The 13,426-nt window shown below is 39.3% G+C and overlaps 1 protein-coding gene across 35 annotated transcripts in view; it reads right to left on the reverse strand.

The window, feature by feature from the left end:
• neb (nebulin) overlaps positions 1-13,426 on the reverse strand; it is a 67,513-nt gene that overhangs the window by 18,457 nt on the left and 35,630 nt on the right. For 33 of the 35 annotated variants that reach the window (XM_030428411.1, XM_030428441.1, XM_030428443.1 and 30 more), the window contains 38 exons: positions 13,296-13,397; positions 12,795-12,902; positions 12,370-12,681; positions 12,171-12,275; positions 11,959-12,063; positions 11,748-11,852; positions 11,520-11,627; positions 11,291-11,401; positions 10,760-10,957; positions 10,273-10,377; positions 9,997-10,101; positions 9,805-9,909; positions 9,589-9,696; positions 9,387-9,500; positions 8,420-8,617; positions 8,181-8,285; positions 7,839-7,943; positions 7,619-7,726; positions 6,962-7,069; positions 6,744-6,851; positions 6,534-6,638; positions 6,325-6,429; positions 6,126-6,224; positions 5,907-6,011; positions 5,605-5,709; positions 5,405-5,509; positions 5,144-5,248; positions 4,556-4,660; positions 4,341-4,445; positions 4,100-4,204; positions 3,773-3,877; positions 2,644-2,748; positions 1,175-1,276; positions 957-1,064; positions 738-842; positions 545-649; positions 349-453; positions 124-228 (listed from right to left, as the gene is read on the reverse strand). In XM_030428411.1, coding sequence (XP_030284271.1) covers positions 124-228; positions 349-453; positions 545-649; positions 738-842; positions 957-1,064; positions 1,175-1,276; positions 2,644-2,748; positions 3,773-3,877; positions 4,100-4,204; positions 4,341-4,445; positions 4,556-4,660; positions 5,144-5,248; positions 5,405-5,509; positions 5,605-5,709; positions 5,907-6,011; positions 6,126-6,224; positions 6,325-6,429; positions 6,534-6,638; positions 6,744-6,851; positions 6,962-7,069; positions 7,619-7,726; positions 7,839-7,943; positions 8,181-8,285; positions 8,420-8,617; positions 9,387-9,500; positions 9,589-9,696; positions 9,805-9,909; positions 9,997-10,101; positions 10,273-10,377; positions 10,760-10,957; positions 11,291-11,401; positions 11,520-11,627; positions 11,748-11,852; positions 11,959-12,063; positions 12,171-12,275; positions 12,370-12,681; positions 12,795-12,902; positions 13,296-13,397 — 4,407 coding nt within the window. Of the gene's footprint in view, positions 1-123; positions 229-348; positions 454-544; positions 650-737; positions 843-956; positions 1,065-1,174; positions 1,277-2,643; positions 2,749-3,250; positions 3,353-3,772; positions 3,878-4,099; positions 4,205-4,340; positions 4,446-4,555; positions 4,661-5,143; positions 5,249-5,404; positions 5,510-5,604; positions 5,710-5,906; positions 6,012-6,125; positions 6,225-6,324; positions 6,430-6,533; positions 6,639-6,743; positions 6,852-6,961; positions 7,070-7,618; positions 7,727-7,838; positions 7,944-8,180; positions 8,286-8,419; positions 8,618-9,386; positions 9,501-9,588; positions 9,697-9,804; positions 9,910-9,996; positions 10,102-10,272; positions 10,378-10,759; positions 10,958-11,290; positions 11,402-11,519; positions 11,628-11,747; positions 11,853-11,958; positions 12,064-12,170; positions 12,276-12,369; positions 12,682-12,794; positions 12,903-13,295; positions 13,398-13,426 lie in introns of all 35 variants that reach the window. The other 2 variants (XM_030428418.1, XM_030428410.1) reach the window with 1 other exon arrangement.

The raw sequence follows: 13,426 nt of genomic DNA on the forward strand, positions 1-13,426 counted from the left end.
TCCACCACTTAAGATATTTACTGAAGGAGGGATAAAAAAGTTTTTTAATTTACTCAAATGACAGCATCATTGACTGATTATGTTTTATTCTTAAACTGTACAAAAACACTGAATGCTACTAACCTCTGACGCCAGAGTGCGCACAGCCTTGGCATGGAGGATTTGGGGAGTGTCCTTGACGGGCATGTAGTGGCCCTTTGCCTTTTCATACTTCTCTTTGTACTTCAACTGCAGGACGGCATGTTAAACATTTAATTTTGCAGTAATCTTGTTGGTTAAAAATAACTCCAGATCCCTTTTGTAATCGGTTCATCACAGAGATGCTAATAAAGAGGTGGAAAGACTTACAGTGCTGGCCATTTCATTATTCTTCATAGCCAGGAGAGTTAACTTGTCATCAACCACAGGGATCACACAGCCTTTCATCATCTCTTTGTCATACTTGTACTCAACCTGTGGAGGCAAAATAAGAGCAGCACTGTTGGATGTTGTCGAAATAAACAATGTGAATCACACATATAGTAAAGAAGAAGCACCAACTCACATCGCTCTGCTGCAGGGAGTTCTTGGCAGCATTGAGGAAGTCTGGTCTGTCTGCTGTCCAGATCCACTTGTTTTTCGTGGCTTCATATTTCTTCTTGTAGTCAAGCTAAAATTAAAAAGGTATGTTGAGTTAATCTCGAATCAATAATGAACAGAAAGTGGTTTTTCCTGATGCCTCTAGTAAAGACCCTTACATTGGTGATGTTCTTGTAGGCCTCCTTGGCAGCACGGATCTCATGAGCCTCAGGGTCCATGTTGATCTGGGCCTTGCTCTTCTCATACACTTCTCTGTACTTCAGCTGCAACGTGCATGGAAAACACGACATCAAACACAAAAATGTATTTCATATTTCGGCTTCATGTGCTTCTGCAAATTATTATTATTTTTTATTAGAAAAATGCGTGGGACTTACATTGCTGGTGATCTCCTTGACCTTCTTCATGTGCTGCTGGTGTGGAGTGTCATAAGGCAAGGTGTATCCCTTAGCCTTGGTCTTGTTGTACTCCATCTTGTAGATGATCTAAGGAATAATCATCATCGCATAGTCAGGAGCATTTCAAAAGACACCAAAACAAATAATAATCATTAATCAAGCACTTCTTGACATGATGGACCATAACTAAAACTTACATCGCTGATCTTCTTGCTGCGTTTGTGGGCCTCATACTCAGGAGTTTCAAGAATGGAGGTGAACTTGTCCTTGGCACGCTCATACTGCTCCCTGTACCTCCACTGATGGAGGACAAAAACGTGTAAACACAAAACAGTTAGTACCACTCAAAGTCAATTTGACATTGTAATCATTTGCTTTTATCTATGTGTTTTCTGACAACTTGTCTTGCTTCTGAAGTGTGCAGCTAAAGAAAACAACTGTCCAAGAAAAGGGTTGAAAGATATTGTATAAAGAGACACTGGGGTGCTCTACAAAATCAAGACCAGAGATAACGATGGACAGGCATAGAAGGATTTCATCCTCAGAGTATAGACGGATGAAGATCAGTTGACTAAAAGCAATCACTACCTTTTATTAATGCAGCTACAATGAACTTTGTATTCCTCAATTCATCCTCAGCACTCTTCCCTAAATGATTCTGACCCGGTGACAGGCATTAAGAATACCTATACAGAAATAGCCAATCTTCTCACTGATGGTCTTGTTTGCTTATTATGGTCATATAAAGACATCAGCAGTACATTTAAATAGTTTTTTTTTTTAAAAATGTATCCACTGTTGTTTTTCTTGGACAGTTCTCAATAGCATGTATTATTTAACCTTTGACTGACAAAAAAATAAATAAAACACATGATACGTAATACTGTATGTGATGCCATGCATGGGATTATAAAAACATGCTTTATGAAACATGCACAAATATAGAGAGAGATGTGTTATCAATATTCAGTCATGACAGTCTGCAGTGCCCACATAGGTGACTTGTATCCTCAAGTTTCCTTGGGGAGGTCAATGGGTAAACGATTATGGGTGATTCTTCTAGTGCTCTTCGGATCGAGCCTAAGTAGCTAATGCTTCTAAGTGGGCTGTACAATAATAACAGTATTATTTGGTTTTAATTTGACAAAGTAAAAAAAACTTAGACCTTCATCAATGGTCATACGCCATACAATTTCTGTAAGAAAGCACCAGAAGTCAAACCCATAATTTGTGCAAGGTATCAAGGCTAAGAATACGGTATATAGATGAAAGTTATGATCTGTCTTAGCAGATGCGACACTATGCTGCATTTCTGACTCTAGATGTTTTCTGTCTGCTGCAATTACTGCACTGCTTTTTAGGGTAAGTTAAATGTTCAGTAATCAAGGAAGTGAATATGTGATGGAGGGATTAGAGCATGAAAGAAAAGGGTGGAGAAGTGTGACAGTTAAAACCTCTTACAGGGTTATAGTAGGATTGAAAGGGAAGGAGTTTGGGTGAGTCTATGATGTGATGAGACGTTGTCCAGAAACAGCAGAGAGGATGAAAGCAACCTGATTACTTTCATCCACGCCTGTAAGAGTTTAAACTCCACAGGTCTTATTTTTTCTGCTTGTTTGTGGACAAGAATCAGGGTTACCATGGTTACCACTCTGTGGCTGTTTACCTTACTGCCCATAGTGGACTGGTAAAGGGCTGTGAGGATGTCAGGGCGGAGTAGCTCATTGCAGCCACTCTTTAGCAGATCCTTTGCTTTGGATTTATACCTTGCCTGTTCACACATGACAACATACACACACACAGCATGCCATAGTTGAGGACAAATGAAAAACAGCAGTTACACTGGGAGGACTGGAGAAGTACTCCGGAGATCCAAGTGTGACAAAGGAGCTGTTTGTCCTCATCTGTGCCTCCAGAGTGACAAAAATCATCATCTTCAGTTTGATGAAGGGTTATCTTTTAATCTTAACTAAATCATCATTCAGTGAGGGATTGAATTGTCTCTCTGATGGCACAGATAAAGGAGAGTCCTGCTCACTCAAGATAGCATTCTACTGCTATTTGAGTGGCACTGTTAACAACAACCTTCCTGGGACAAAAAGAAGAGAGAGAGCGAGCAGAGACTGATAGAGAGGGAAGAGAATTGTATCCTGTATCATAGTCATGCGACGACGACCCACGGCAGGTCTTTCGACGACCTCATGCACCAGTGAGGTCTGGAGAAGCGAACCGGAGGAGGCAGGACGACCGTACAACACGACCAGGACGTTTACCTGGCTCATCTTCCTGTTCTCCCTGGCCAGCTGGTATCTAGGATCATCTGTAGTTATGGTGAACTTATCCTTGTTCTTCTCATAACTAGCTCTGTAGGTCCTCTGCTCAGAATGTCAGAAGGTAGTTAAATACAAAGGTCCAGAAAACAATAAGCACTGTCATGTGATGAGTCTTTCCAGGGGACAAAGGGAGGTTAAAACAAGTTAATAGAAGGAATAAAGGACATATTTTAAACAACTGGTATGTTGGTTTCACAGAAATAACAGCTGGTCATAAACAGTCAAGGCAATGTTCAAATTATACTATAAATTCATACTCTTTTACCTCCAAACTCACAGTCCCAAAGAGATGCACAAAAGACAGAGAAATGTGATTAACAATAAAAGTATTATATTTCTCAAATGGATTGAACAGACTGATTATAATTCTGGTTATACTAAAAACACAGAAAATTGGCAGCAATTTACACAAAAAATCTATTTTTCAATTACTGTATGGGGTTTAAGAATGAAAGGACTCACATCATTGATGAGAACAGAGGCGTTCTTGGCAGCTACGAAGAATGGAGTGTCGGAGGTATACTTGAAGTTGCCTCTGTTTTTCTCAAAGGAAGCTTTGTACAGTCTCTGTTAGAAATCAAGAAATCAAACTGTTATTTGAACAGGCAGGAAAATATCCAACTGCATTAAAGATCAAATCATGTATTACCATAAAAAGCATACTAGTCATGAATTTAAGACATCATAAGTAGTATATGTATGACATAAACAAAAAGGAGTATTTTTAACGATATATTATAAAATTACTGACATTTCAGATGGTAAACTATGAGCTTAATAGATCCTCACCTCACTGTACAGCGTCTTGTTCTTTTCAGCTTGCACCAGCTCAGGTGTGTCCCACACATAGCAACCAATACCCCTCAGCCATTCCAGGTCCTCCTTGTACCTGACCTAAAGAGGGACATAAAAGGGAATTAATTCAAAGATTTCCTAGTATATCAAAGATAGTATATGCCCTTCGACCTACTGTGGGTATATATTTTAAAACAGCATGCATCAATTTCGAATGTAAATAAACAGTACTCACAGTGCTGACGTTTTCATTGGCAATTTTGCTGAAGAAGAACTCAGGACGGTCAGGGATGGACTTCCATGTACCCAGAGAGCTGATGTACTTCTCCCTGTATTTAACCTGAGGTGGAGGGTAAGAACATTACAAAAGATGAAAAAGGTCAACATTTTATACATTTTTACATATATATTATCAGACAGCTAATCAAACAGATATTTTTAATCGCTGACCTCGCTGATGTCATCAGTGACTCTGCGGTGGTAGGTGATGTCCAAAGCATCCTTGACTGTGTGGTAGTGGCCCTTGGCGAGCTCAAAGGTCTCTTTGTAACGCAGCTGAAGATGTGAAGAACAAAATGTGTTAGATATTCCTCACAATTATACAATTATAAAGTCATTTTTATAGTCTCTTTTCTTTATCAGTCATCATTATTCAAAGGGAAATTCCTAATTTTGCACTGCTTTGTACTGATGGTATTTTGTGGTAAAGTTCAAGAAAAAAGTTGTTATCATTGTACATGACAAAAAAAAAAACTCCATTAATGTACTAAATGTTAAACTTCACTTGTAGCTTAGTAAGTGTAATGTCTAGGTTTACAGATTACTGTACTGAAATCAGTTGAGCAACATTTAACATTAAATACCAGACTTTTACTAAAAGTCCAATCTCTGCATGACACATCTTCAAATTCAAACATGGGTTTACAGCTTAATGGAAGGTTGAGCAGAAGAGCTAGAAGGGGAACTACAAATATTAAGAAAAATTATAAACCCTGCTTCGTGGTAGTGATAAAATTGTTTGTTATGAAGCATACTCACATCACTGGACTGGAAGTAGGATTTCTTGGCACGGATCAGGAGAGGTGTATCAGCAATGGCTGTGTATCTGTGCTTCATCTTCTCATACTGCTCTTTGTATTTGTTCTAAGGGAAGATACAATTCATGTAACGCAATAGAAATAGAAATACATAGAAATAGAAAAACTATTAAGATGTTGTATTTATGTCATATGGAGGTAAGTTATGAAAATGCAAGGATCACGCAAAAATAAAGATGAAATGAGGAAGGGGAAGACTTACATCACTGCACACCACTTTCATCTTTCTGGCATGGCTTATGTGTGGAGTTTCAGATTCTGGAGTGAAATGAGCTCTTTCCTTAGCAGCCAAATCTGTGTACAGGTACTGTAGAGAAACAAAGATAACATGATTAGATTATCAGAAAAGACAAGAATCCATGTAAAACAGCTCATCCAGTGAGTAACGGCTGCTGAACTTGCCTTGTTGGTCAGCTGTTGGGCCCATTTGGCTCTCTGGATGTCCACAGCATCTAATGTGGTGCTGACTTTAGCCATGTCCTCCTTGCTCTGGGCTTTGTAGATCATCTGAAAATAGAGGAGCAGAAAATGTCAAGTCAATTAAATCTGCTTGAAATCTTAATTTTTTCACCGAATAGAATTATTTTTTTTTAAATACATTTTTCAAAGCTATCTAAGTACAAGGACATGTATTTTATTTGGCGGCCCGCCAATAAAATATGAAAATGTTTGTGTAATGTGTGCATTTGGGAAAAACAACTCACGTTGCTCATGTGGCTCTTAAGCTCAGTCACACGAGTATATTCTGGTGTGTCCAGGACCACGGAGTAGTTGGAAAGGTTCTTCTTTGCGTCCACTGGATAGTTCACCTTTAGAAGTGAAAAACAAGCCACACAAAAGACCATGAAACCACTGCAAGGTGCTGACTATGAAATGAAAGTGAATGATATACAGCAATATTCAATCTAAATGGTAACACATACTCTTTGCTTGGTGATGTTGCGCACGTGGACCATCTCTGGAGTATCATACAAGAAGCAACCAAGGCCTCTCAGCCACAACAGGTCCTCTTTGTATTTCAGCTAAAAAGAAATAATTACAATATTTTCAACAAAAGTTTTAAAGTGAATTTTTTGACAATGTGATAATGTGCATCAAATGTATTCCTCTTTTTTAACATACGTCGCTGGTGATCTCATTGACATGGTAGCAGTGCATCAGCTGGGGCGTGATGGGCATAGAAATCAGCTGGCCTTTGGTGCTGTTGTATTTCTCTCTGTACCACAACTAGAATGAGAAGGGAACACAAAGATGGCATGAGTAAAAAATACTGCATTATGAATAAAAATGGGAACATGATTGACATAAACTTTGTGAAAATAGGTCCATACATCGCTGAGGTGTTCCTGGTTCATCTTGACTTGTCTGATATCAGGGGTGTCGTAGGTTGTGTGGATCTTGTCCTTTTGTTTGTGGTAAGTCTCCCGATACAGACGCTGGGGAAGAGGAAGAAGATAAAAATGTTTTATCCAGTGGTCATGTATATCTCCATCAACACTAACGTGTCTGGTGTCAACAATAGAAGCAGTGTCTCATCTTACTTCGTTGGAGATCTTGTTAGCCTTCCTTGAGTTGACAAAGTTGACACCCTCTGGGTGAAGAGTGTAGGCTTTAGCCTTCGTCATCTCATAGGCCTCCTTGTACTTCACCTGCACAAATAAAAGTAAAAGGGCAACATCAGAAACACATGAGCGAAAACTTTTGACTGCAGCCAAAAGAATGGCATAACTGGATGACTGAAGCTAGTAACAGCACTTACATTGCTGGTGACAACACTGTTCTTCTTAGCCTGCTTGATGAGCGGGGTATCTTTTGGCAGGGAGTAACCAGTGGGCATGAAGTTCTTGTTGGCCTCCTTGTACCAGTTCTGAGAGAGGCCAAGACAACACAGTGAGACAAGACGCATTCAGCTTGAACCGAAACATGCATACTGACTGAACAGTTTTAAAATGTAACACTTTTGTATTCAGTTTATTTCTGCAGATATTCGTCTGCTTTTTCACCCAGTTTGGAATACCCATATTCTCTATGCTCTTGCAGCATTTCAGAGATTTAATCCTTAACCACAACTTTTATTTCATATTTAAAAAGACAAGAAAATTATCTTTTATCGTCCAATATTTTATACCTATAATGGTGCACTATGTTTACTTTCTTACATTTCTCAGTGTAAAATTCATATTCATATTCATATTAAAGTACAAGGCCCACAATGAAAGGAAAAATATAATGAAATAACTGCTGATTGTCGATGTGTGTGAAATCTCAAACACACACTGTTGTGTGAGCAGTACACACAACAGTGTGTGTTGTGTATATTTAAAAAAAATATTTTGCAATATACACACTGTACATATTTCAGTTGGTAATTTCTAAACAAGTAAGCTGGATATGATGTAATATTATCATCACTCACATCGCTCTGGATGTAGTTAGCCAGGCGTGCCCTTTCTGTATCAACAGTAACAGCAGGAGCAGTGTTGGTGCCCTTGACATTGGTGTTGTAGTCATAACGGTAGTGCAGCTGGAAATAGAGAAGAAAGAAAAAAAATTAGATTTATGGTCATGATTTGTTTTTATGTAATGAAAAATATTCATGAGTTGACATTGTTAAAAACATTTATAGAGTCCCTTACATCGCTCAGGTTCTCAGCATTCTGCTTGGCCGTCTCATACACAGGAGTGTCTGTCACCACTGAGTATTCCTTGAAAGCCTCAACACCTTTGGCTCTGTACTTGTTCTGGAATAAAAACACAAGAATGTGGCTGTCAGCATCAGCTCTGAATAAACAATAGGCAGTATGAAAAGTAAAATGGAGGATTTACTGTAGGGGAAAATAATGAAAGCTGTTTGAGTGCTAAACAGAGGAGGGTTGTAAAGAAGAATTGGACAAGATAAGTAGCCGCAGGAAACCAAATAAATGAAGAGGATCGGAAATAGAGGGGAGAATTAGAATTAATACAGTGGGTGGGCTAACCTCACTCTGAAGATCACCAGCATGCTTGACACGGAGGATCTCTGGTGTGTCCCAGGCGTAGCAACCAATACCCTTCAGCCAGTTCAGGTCATCCTTGTAGAAGATCTGCGAAGAGCACACGAAAAAACACACAAGTTCAGTGACTATGACAGACATGTTTGTATATAAATTAGTATAAACCTGACCCTTTTTGTATGCATACATACAAGCAGAATATCAAGCTGAGGGGAGTTACTTACGTCACTGAGCTGCTCGTTGACTTTGCGTGCTTGGACATACACCTGCATGTCAGGCAAGCATATCCACTGGTGCAGGTGCTTGCGGTAGCCGATTTCGCTAACAGAGGCCTGGGTGTTGTGGGCAGACAGGATCTCCAACATGTCTGCGGGGATGTGGTTCTTGGCCTTGGTCTTCTCATAGCTCTCCTTGTACAGGCGCTATAAAAGATGGACAACAGATGTTCTTACTTTTTTGTTATCAGATCTGGCATCAAGATGTAAATATTATATTTTCAGACAAATAATATGGATATTTTCCTGTGTATATTGTACTATTTATGTGTCTTTTAAAGGTGAACTTATATAAGAACCATTTTTAATCATATTGAAATATGTTTGGGTTATTACTTTCATTTTTTTCAGTGAATTCATTGTTATTATTTCATTTTTATTTAAAATTTTCATTTGAATTGTTTGTGTATATAAGACCTTAGAAATATAGCAACCCTGTGACTCTGTGATTCTCTGTTTTACTCTGAAGTTTTGCCCTCATGTGTCATGTGCTGCTTTTCATTTCCTCCCTTTCTGTTAATTACCTGCCCTTTACTGTGTTCACCTGTGTCTTGTTTATTAATCAGCCCTTGTATTTATATAGTCTGTGTGCTCCCTGATGTCTTTGTCAGTTCGTCCATGATTCACCTGTTTTGTTCACCTCAGCCTGTTCACAAGTCTTCCTGTGTCTCCTTGTGGCATCTTCCTGTTTTTTTCTTCTTCATGTTTTTCCAGATTAAAACTTTGCTTTCTGTTGTACATTGTTTGAGCTTTTTTTGTTTCGACTTTATGTTTACACTTTCTTTTTTTTTTGCATCATATGGTTTTTGGATTTTTCCAGCTGTTCATTAAAGCTAATTTTTAGTTCCAAATCCTGTTACCCTCCCGTGTGTTTATGCATTTGGGTCCTCACCACCTACAAATTGCTTTAACTTACATCCAGGACCAGCTTTCCAGCTTTGACACAGCGAGCAGTGGCAGGATCATCCTCCAGAGACTTGGGCAGACTGTAGAGGGATTTGAACTTCTCATAATCCTCCTTGTACTTCACCTAAAGGGGAAAGGACATTCATATTGTCTCTTAATGTGAAGAAAATCTCGGCATAGTAGTAACATGGAATGCAATTAACTGAACTCACGTTGCTGAGAATGACTTTCTGCAGTTTAGCGTGTTGCAAGGCGTGGGAATCATGTGGAATCTGGTAGCTCTTGGCTTTGATTTTGTCCCAGGCCTCACTGTAGTTTTTCTGTTGAGAGAAAAGCCAGAAACGTATCAAAACGTTGTTGTGTGTGAACATGCCTTTTACAATGATGATGTCTTGTAAAAATGTTTTAATATATCTATCTTCACTTACATTACTGAAGAAGTGCTTGAAGTTGTGGCATCTGGCGTAGTCATAGGTATCAAGAACAGTGGTGTACAGGTGCTTCTCCTTATGATAAGCCTCCCTGTAGGTCAGCTGTCAATGACCAGAATTTAATTAATGCACTCAATTAGGCATTTCAAACTCAATCACTCTCTATATATGTTTTTCCAGCTCACTCACCTCACTGGCCCAGGTGTGACCCAGGACAGCAGTCACATAAACTGGGGTGTCCGTCACAATTGAGTAATTGTTGAACTCTTTCTTGGCTTCATCTCTGTATTTAAGCTAGAAGAGAAGATATTTTGTGGGTAAATTATCACGGTTCCACCAACACATGAATTAAATTCTTTTGTATTTTGGAAGGAAGGTTAAAAAAACAAACATCTTCAATACACCACAGTGAATCATCAATAACATTTCTGAAAGTCTCCTGTGATCTTCCATGTTCTTACTCACTTCACTCTGCAGCTCGTAGGACTTCTTGGCACGGAGGATCTCTGGTGTGTCCCAGACATAGCAACCAATACCCTTCATCCAGTTCAGGTCATCCTTGTAGAAGACCTGTTCAACAGCAAAGATCACAACATTTTATGTTCAATAAAAGAGGGAAAATCTGGATTGTTTTCATACTTCTTGTTACAATCTAATCTATTACTGTATATACTGTTTATCAAGTTGACATCTAAACAAACGTTTGTCTTGGGATAGAGTTGCTTTGTTGCTTCGGAGTGCAAAATAACTGCTTTGACTCAATTATTAAAACATTAAATATGAGAGCTTTATCGAAATACTGACATATAACGATGGTTATCAAGTATAATCCCTGTATATCTACAATAAAAATTTTAAAACAGTTGTCACATGAGTTTGCCCAATCCTCTGCCACATGATGTTGCACATTCAGCATGCACAGGCAGCAAATGAGCACTGAACAAGGACCTACATCACTGAGAATCTCGTTGGTCTTGCGGGCACGAATGGCGTCCTCCTGCTCAGGATGGCAAGTCCACTGGTGTAGGTAGGTGCGGTAGAGAACGTCGCTCAGCATGTCCTGGCACCGCTTGGCTACCTGGTTAGCAATGATGTCAGGTGGGAGATGGGTCTTGGTCTTGGTCTGATGGTAGTCCTTCTGGTAGACCCTCTGTAAAGAGACACAACCCATGGAAGGTTACTTGCACTGTCATTAATGATGTAAAACAAATTAACCTAAATTAAAGTAAATGTGCATTATAACAAAAGTAAATCATAGTCTCTTGTCATGTAAGCATTCAATTAAATTAATTGAGGAATAAGTAAGTAATATATAATTTAAAGTCAATCTGGCCTAAGTATGTTGCAGACCATTTAACTAATGAAAAAGGTGATCTTTCACTTAACTAAATGTTAAACGTATTTGTTTTAATGTGCCTTGAAATATGATCAAAATGCTATGATATGTAGGGCATAAATGCACAAACTATTATTGACATCTTACCAGTCCCTTGTTCTTCTCTTGGTCTCCACAGCGCATCACCTCAGGGAAGTCCACCAGGGTAGAAGCCATGTAGTGACCTTTGGCCTTCTCATGGGCATCCTTGTACTTGGCCTTGTAGGATTTGAAACAATGAAACTCTTAATTTTGTTTTACATACTATAAAACGAAAATGTGAGGCAACATGATTTTTGTCTTACTAGCAAAGGATGAGTATAAAGAAAACACTCACATCACTAGCAATTTCTCTGCCCTTCTTGCCAGAGAGAAGTGGGATGTATTCATGGTCCAGCTGGTAGCCTGTCGCCTTAGACTCGTCCCAGGCCAATTTGTAGTGTTTCTGAAATACACAGAGTAGGCAAGGTCTTTTAAAAAAGCTGATGCGATATTTGATATACAAATTAACAAATATTATGTATTTAAGAATAAATGAATGAAGTAGCTTAATATTCTACATTACCTCACTGATGATCTTGTTGACCTCCCTGCTATGGGCCAGTTGAGGAGTGTCTTCTGAACCAATGTACTGACCCTTTTCTGCATTGAAAGTCTCTTTGTACTTCAGCTAAAACAGAAAGAAAAAACAGAATTTCAATTTCAGGTGTAACATTTACTTACAACATTTACATGCAACTTGAAATGTAGCTGTTTAATAAAATATTTTTACTTACGTCACTGAGGTTGGCAGCATTGACCCTCGCCAGGATAAGCTCAGGGCGGTCCACAATCAGGGTGAATTTTCCAAAGCATTCTTGGGCATTCTTCTTGTAGAATCTCTGCAAGTTTAATTACAGCCTCGCAGTGAGACACAATGAAGTGACACAAAAATGTGCTTTAAGAAAATTGCCAAATCAAAAGATTGAATACAATACAGTATACGTACTTCGTTGATTATCTCCTGGGCCTTCCTAACCTTGACGTGGTCAACAGAGTCAGCTGCCATCCAGCCGCAACCACGGATCCATTCCAAATCAGCCTTGTACACATTCTGAAGACAGAAACCACGTTGCACATTAAGATAGAAGGTTCACTTTAATGTGTGTAAGATAGATTAGCCCTCAGTTGTTGTGACTAGCACTCACATCACTCTGCAGATCATAGGCTTTGCGGGCCTGGATGACGTCATTCTGGTCTGGCAGGCAAGTCCACTGGTGTAGGCGCGTTCTGTAATTGTCATCATTGACTTGTCTCTGGCATTTCTTGGCCAGTTCAAACTGTAGCATGTCCACTGGCAGGTGGAACTTGGTCTTGGACTTGTTGAAGTCCTTCTTGTACAGGGCATCACTGGCAATCCTGGCTGAGTTCAGAGCCAGCATGAGCAGAGGGTCGTCCTGGACGCAGCGAGCACCGATGTGGTGGCCGACCTGCTTACGGTATGCCTCAAGGTATTTGTGCTACAGGACAGACAGAAATCAGTATCTCCATTGTTGTTGTGCTGTCAATTAAATTAAGAATAACTTGTAGTCATTAAGGAAGAAGAAAGATGCAACTTTGCCCCAATACTCACATTACTCTGCACTTTAGAGGTCTTGATGCACTGCTTGATTGGTACAGCATCTCCAGGCATGAAGTAGCCTGTGGCTTTGACCTTATCCCAATCTTTGGTGTACAGTTTCTACAAGAGATGGAAAGAGTTGTTATGCTTTATGATTGTGCATTGATCTCAAGCTGATAATATTACAGGAAAAAATGCTAAGCACTGCAACTAATGGTTGTTTTCATTATTGATTGATCTGCTGATTGTTGTTGTGATAAACCAGTTTATCAATTAGTCTATAGAGATCTCAAAAATTGAGCCCTAAGTGACATCTTCAAATTGCTTAATTTGTACTGCCATCAGTCCAAAACCCAAAACTGTCATAAATGATGAAGAGCAGCAAATGCTTACATTAAAGAAGCTGGAACCAGCAAGTTTGACATTTCTGCTTAAAAATGACTTGGCGGCTTTAAAACTGGTACACGACAAAATGTAAGAAGTCTTTGACTTTGACCATGTAGCAAATCTTACCGGGTGAACGTTCTTTGCCACCTCTCTGGCTGTGGCAAGAGTTGGAGTGTCCACCAGTGAGTACTTGGTCTTGTCCTGGTGCCAGGCTTCACGATAGCTGGCCTGAGAAGTGTGAGAAATTAAAACTTGTT

The sequence above is a fragment of the Sparus aurata genome, chromosome 9 (genome assembly GCF_900880675.1).
Source record: "Sparus aurata chromosome 9, fSpaAur1.1, whole genome shotgun sequence".
In the NCBI taxonomy this organism is placed as follows: Eukaryota; Metazoa; Chordata; class Actinopteri; order Spariformes; family Sparidae; genus Sparus; species Sparus aurata.